Source organism: Gavialis gangeticus, unplaced genomic scaffold, assembly GCF_001723915.1.
Source record: "Gavialis gangeticus isolate Ggan-Ray unplaced genomic scaffold, GavGan_comp1, whole genome shotgun sequence".
NCBI lineage: Eukaryota > Metazoa > Chordata > Crocodylia > Gavialidae > Gavialis > Gavialis gangeticus.
Window position 1 is genome coordinate 11,519,731 of NW_017729014.1, and position 5,987 is coordinate 11,525,717.

Consider the following 5,987-nt stretch of genomic DNA (forward strand, 5'->3'; position numbering starts at 1 on the left):
TGCAGAACAGCGGGAGCTCATGCTTAGGAAGATACCTAGCTAGAAAGTGCCCACTGACCACCCCCACCCACTGCAAGAGCCCAAGCAGAAGTTCCTTCCAGCCAGTTGCTACACCTCTGACTCTGCTCCTCCTCCCCTTGCTCTACATAGCAGCAGATATTGCTTTGGCCCTGTGCAGCACCAGAAGCTCCTTCATCTCCCACTGGAACCCAAATTCCTAGACAAGTGCGAAGTCCACCCTGGACAGGAGGCCTTTTCTTATGTGCCAGCTTCCACAAGGAATCCAGTTAGGCAGGACCCAGAAAGTCTGAGGAACTGCTGCAGTTTGCACCTGGGTAATGCCATGTCTTGACACTTAGAAGGAATCGCTTTCCTTAGCCTACGACCCATGTCCTGAGGGCAGTATTGTGGTTACCACGAAGACAAATAAATAATAAACCTAAAGCGCTTCAGACAGACAGACAACACTGAGGACAGTGGTAGAGACACCACGCAGTCAGTCAGGATGGGAAACCAACCCTTTTAAGGAAAAAAAACAGAAAGAAATCACTTGGTTTCTGTTTGAAGTTGTGCATAATTGCCGCGTCCCTTTTCCAGGTTTTTTTTTTCCTTTTTGTTTGGCCACATGCTACTAGTAGAATTCTCAGCGCAGGTGGAAAGAAAAACAGGGGGGTTAGAATAGCTAGAAAAAGTGCCAAGGGGCTGGGGGAGGAAGGGAGAGTTAAGCCACAGGATTACATACAAGAGAAACCGTCAAGAATCACAAAGAGAAATGAGAGGTAACACTTTATCTATCTGAAGGCGCGTTAGAGAGAACGGGGGAGAACATTACATGGACTCAGTACTTCATCTGGCCCGTGCGTCTTCGGGCCAGTTTCGACCTGTACAAAGCAGAGAAGAAAAGGTGCTGTTAAGCTTGGCATCGTCTCCAGAGACCTGTTATTTCCCCCCCTTCCCACTGCCAAGTCATGCTTCCCTTCCTGCCCCCTATTCTGCCCTTGCCTGTTTTGCTTTTCTAAAAAAAAAGGCAAATGCATGCAGGCTGTTGAGTGTTCACACTTGCATGTGCTGTCCCAGGCTCCAAGAATGAGATGACACCTTTAAGCCCCAGTTTAAAAGCTGCATTATACAGTTAACACAGCTCAGGTTTCAATTAGCTTTTTACTGAAATAGAAGGCGCCAGTCACGAGGTCACAAAATTTTAAAAAAAAAATCCGTCTCAAAGGGCCGTCAGGGAGGTTCTCTCATCCCACCCTTTCTCAAGGCAATATCATCTCCTGTCCTTCTGAAGAGACAGTAGCTTTCCAGCCCAGCTGACAAGGTGGCATCCATGATTTTGGTGGAATGCAGAGAGCCTATGAGAGTCTGCAAGGGCACAGGGAGGCCACAGGCCATTTTTAGCCCTCTACATCTCTGCTACATGCACGTATCTAAATTGGATTTGTCTGGCAAGCACACACGCAGCATCCATTGTGCTTTCTAGCCTTTTTGGCTAGCTCTTCGCTACACCAGCAGGCCGAGGGCTCTCTTGCCTCCCTCGGCCCCTCACCAGTACAAGAGGCTGCCTGGACACATCCCAGCTCGCTCAGGCTCTACTTCTTACCGTATTGTTCCAGCGAGAAGAGGATTGAAGGCATATAACCAGTCGTTCATGTCCTTGTCGTTGATGGCCTGGAGCAGGACCCCGCGGTGCTTCGTGCATACTGCAAAGGTGTTGGGTGTCTGAAAGAGTTAATCAATCACTGTGAAGTAGCTGGAATGACACCGCCCAAGGTTAACCCCTCCTTTCCACTGGAATGTGCCTATCCCAGCAGCAGTGTCCTATAGAACACTCATCAACTGACCAGACTTAGGTACTTTTCCTTAGGTTCCCTTGTTTTGCAGTTGAATGAACAATATGCTCAACCTGACATTATCAGGAGGACATATCATAGGCCTTTACTTAACTCGCAAACCCATATGAGCTGCTGTGGCAGATCCATTGAGCAGTGTACCTCTTACTGAGAGTAGGCACATGTGATGGGCTCAAGCTATCAGGGCACGAGTCAAGGGACAAAGAGCCACAACCCCCACGTCTCATCCATCCAAGACTGGCAGTGGGATGACAGAGAGGGCTAGAGAGCATCTAAGGTGGAGGCCTCAAACTCTATTCCACATATCTGAATCCAAGTGCTATCAACAGCTCCCTGTATGTTTACATCTCCATCACAGAAGTCATCCCTGCATGGGTTGGAAACCTTGCTGGCAGCTGCAGCAGAGGCACAGGGCTAGACTGGCCACTGAGATGGCTCTTGCCTCTGACTCCTAGAGGCAGCTCCCCCAGACCAGAGGTACATTGGACTGCCAGGGCAGTGTGAATCATGTATGCACATCACCCACAGATTCTGTTCTGTGCCCAAGAGGACTAGTCCCCAGACTGACCTTCACCATTGCCTGCTGATCCTCACTGTACTCCACCTGTGCCGTAGACAAGTTGATGATCCCCCTCTCCACAGGGTCTTTGTCGCTGTTGTAAATAAAGACGTACGGACGGCGAACCACCACAAAGTGCTTGGCCCAGGAGGCGGACAGCGGCTCCTTGAAGTGGAGGTACCCCTTCTTGGAGACCACAGAGCTGAAAAAGCAAACGGGAATTCCAGTTATTAAGACTGTCTGAAGTAAATCAGCTTCTGTTTCCCACCCCAAAACTACCAATTCCTCCATCAGAAAGCTTGACCCCTGCCCTTCAAGAAAATACCTGCAAATCCCTAGCATGAAAGAAGTGATGTACACAGCCCTATATTGAAATAACACCTGCACCATGAGTCTGCCCGTGCGGCAGGTCAACAGGAGCTTGGTGAAGGAGGCAGCTACAAGACTGAGCTTTAAATAAGGTAGAAATCAACACAGTGCTCCCCTGCCCTGCTGCTAGTTTAAGTCTCTTGCTACTTAAGGTTGCCTCTTCAGTCTTGCCAGCAACTGCTGCATTCATCTTCACAAGGGGCATGACACCTGGAATTCCAGGACAGCCCAATCTGCACGCAGGGAAGGTTCACTCCTGCCACATCTCACCCTGGTCTGATCTCCTCAATGTCAGGAACAAGGTTCAGGAATTCATTCTTTCCAGCTCTGGCCAGATAGGAGGTTTCCACTGCTGGGACCAGCTGAAATTGTTCCAACTCGGGGCATGGGCTGGAGGCGCGGGAATTTGCTTCTGGAGTCCTTTGAAAAATAAATAAATAAATAAGAGGGAGAGAAAAAGCGATCACTACAAAGCAAATGATCATGACATAGCTCTAAGCAATTCTGCCTCCCATCCTGTCCTGCAAGATTTCTACTCTGCCCTGGCACAAGCTTGATCCATGCCCCAGGTGCTTCCACAGAAGAGAGACCTGGGAGACTCTTATACACCTAAAACAGCATTTCATGTAAGATCTGCAGGATCGAGCTTGAGGCTCTCTCCTCATGGCAGAGAAGTGACTTGTCCTTGGGCTGCTTCTCACTATTCTTCCAGTGCATCCTCCTCCACACACTGACCACTACTGAGAGGGGCTATACACAATTCATAGGCAGCACTTGCTAGCCAGCCCTCCTGTCTCAGGGAGAGCTCAGCAAAGACTGAAGCACTGAACTGTTCTCCACAGAGATCTGAATCCTATTTTTATCTAAAATGTCCTTAATTACACAGATGAGAAGTAGGTTGTCAAGAAACAGCTCCCTGGATAAGGTGGTCAACTGTTGTTTGATCTCAATTAAACGCTTCTCTCGCCTAACTCCCAAGGATCAGAGTGGGCTTTATACACAGGGAAGCTGCAGGAAATCTCCATAATGTAGTGTGTTCACCTGGCTGCCCCTTCGGCAAGGAAAATAAAAGGAAAGAGGCTAAATATGCAGAAACAACAGAGAAGAGGAAGAACACCTGGAAAGGAGAGAATAGGCTGAAAAAAAAAAAGGAAGGGGAATGGAACAAGGACAGAAGATGCAGAGTGGGGGAGCCTGTTCACAATCCCGTTAGTCCTCCTCACTTACTTCTGATCCATTGAATTGCATCTTGAATCTACCAGAGAGGGGCAGGTGGATGAAGGTGTAAGGGTGGCACTGCTGAAGCTGGACACAGATGGGTCCCGCCCGATTGGAGAGATATCAGACAGCTGCAAGAACACACAAAACTGCTATGGTAAGGCACCACCCTCAAGAGACCACAGCCCTCAGAACACCCACCCCTTGCAGCCTCAAGTGTTCAGACCGTGGAGAAGTGTTTGTACCAAGACTGATTTTCATACAGGCCCCCTCAGCCCAGCACTGCATGATCTGGTTCTGTAATACTGCATTAGTTTCTTTATCCCCCGTTCCCAGAGCCAGAGCTCTCAAGCTGTTCAGTTTACACTCTGTTCTCAGGAAATACTAATAGTAAGGAAGATGCCTGGCCAAAGCAGTAATGATAAAAGGTGAGTGCAGGAGACTTCCTCCACGTCCCTCTTCTTCCCTGTTCCAAGACTCCAGGGCCAGGGAATGCCCCCACCTCCAGACTCAAGCTGAACAGAACGAATCAAGCCCAGCATAGGTTGGACCGTTTAGGTACAGTTTGGGCCCTTGGCATTTTGACCCTGTAGATAGTAGAACCTTTACTTTCCATGATCGTTCAATACACAGCACTGACAATTATACTTCAGGTCACCAAACATTCAATGTTGCAATTCCTACAGGTATTTGAGAAAGGGATAGACAGAGTATTACAGGAAACAACACTGGCCTATTGCACACTTGGCTCATGCCATACTGCAAACGCCTTACCTTACAATCACTAATGCTGTTGTACACCTGGTTAAATTCACGGTTGAATGTATGGGTGAGAAGCTGGAGGCACTAAGGAGACAAAAAAGAAGAGACTAGACATTTCCAATTAGGTTTCAGGAGAACACAGATCAAACAGCATGGAATCTACCAGTACCACTTAGTTGCTCACTAAAGTATCAGTGAAATCTGAACTGCACATGTCCAGGCAAATCCAGTCATTAAAAAATTCACTCAGATAGAAAAGGCACACGTTATTCATATAGTGCAAACATTTTACACACAGAAGTGCTAAGAGTTTGCCTACAAACAGGGGACTGGACTTGACGGTCAGGAAGACCCCTTCCAAATCTGCATTCCTAAGAGTATAATCTCAAATTGGCATTTCCATTTCACTGAAGGGAGATGGGTTTTGATTGATTGAGGGACTATAACTTTGGCCATAGCAGCTTCTTAAAACAAGGCTCTGCAAAGCACATGACTCTCACCACGTATGAGACAGCAAGAGATATGCACATCAGATGAGAAAAGAAATAGGCTCTAGGTCCCTAAAGTGTACGTGAGTTATCAGGGATTCCACCTACCCAAGAAATCAGTAGGTCCTAGTTACGGTCAAGAAGTGCTAAGGTCCTAGCAGCATATTGTCTCTTGCCCACCAGGTCACCTACTCCTTTGGGAACAATAACAAGGTCTACCAGAGCCTGATTTGTAATGACAAAGTTGTGCAGGGGAAAAGGCTTTTGTATTTTCTACAGTGACTGGGCTGTAGGTTTTGGTGTCTTCTCGCATGTCTTTCCTGCCTCTCCAGTGCCACATACTGGACCTGTCCCGATCTCTCCATAACCCGTACCTTGGTGGCCAGCTCTTTCTCCCGATCCACCAGGCTCTCAATGTCTGTTGAGTCATAGCCACTGCTTTCACTGGGTGTGACAGCACTCTCAAAAGTTGTGGTGGAGATCTGGGAGGAGATGCTAGTAGAGGTGCTGAGGGTCCCGCTGCTCAGACTGGGAGACAGCGAGTCACTCAGGGACTTGGGGATGCTGTCGCCAAGCTTCTCACGCAGCAGCAGGAAGTGACGGGTCTTTTCCACCTGAGAACCAACAGAACAAACACCAACTCCAGGATGGTCCTTACCCTGACATATGCTCCCCCACTAGGATATGAGAGCACTGGTGCCAGACAGCAAGTTTACCATGTAGACAAAGCCTAAGGAT

At 48.3% G+C, this 5,987-nt stretch overlaps 1 protein-coding gene across 6 annotated transcripts in view; it reads right to left on the minus strand.

Annotated features, from left to right (window-relative positions):
* Positions 1 to 6: 6 nt before the first annotated feature.
* The window catches only part of KIF1B (kinesin family member 1B), a 216,206-nt gene continuing 210,225 nt past the window's right edge, over positions 7 to 5,987 (minus strand). For all 6 annotated transcript variants that reach the window (XM_019511759.1, XM_019511758.1, XM_019511755.1 and 3 more), the window contains 7 exons: positions 5,624 to 5,863; positions 4,774 to 4,845; positions 4,009 to 4,130; positions 3,052 to 3,201; positions 2,422 to 2,614; positions 1,604 to 1,722; positions 7 to 881 (listed from right to left, as the gene is read on the minus strand). In XM_019511759.1, coding sequence (XP_019367304.1) covers positions 839 to 881; positions 1,604 to 1,722; positions 2,422 to 2,614; positions 3,052 to 3,201; positions 4,009 to 4,130; positions 4,774 to 4,845; positions 5,624 to 5,863 — 939 coding nt within the window. In that variant the 3' untranslated portion in view covers positions 7 to 838. The remainder of the gene's footprint in view (positions 882 to 1,603; positions 1,723 to 2,421; positions 2,615 to 3,051; positions 3,202 to 4,008; positions 4,131 to 4,773; positions 4,846 to 5,623; positions 5,864 to 5,987) is intronic.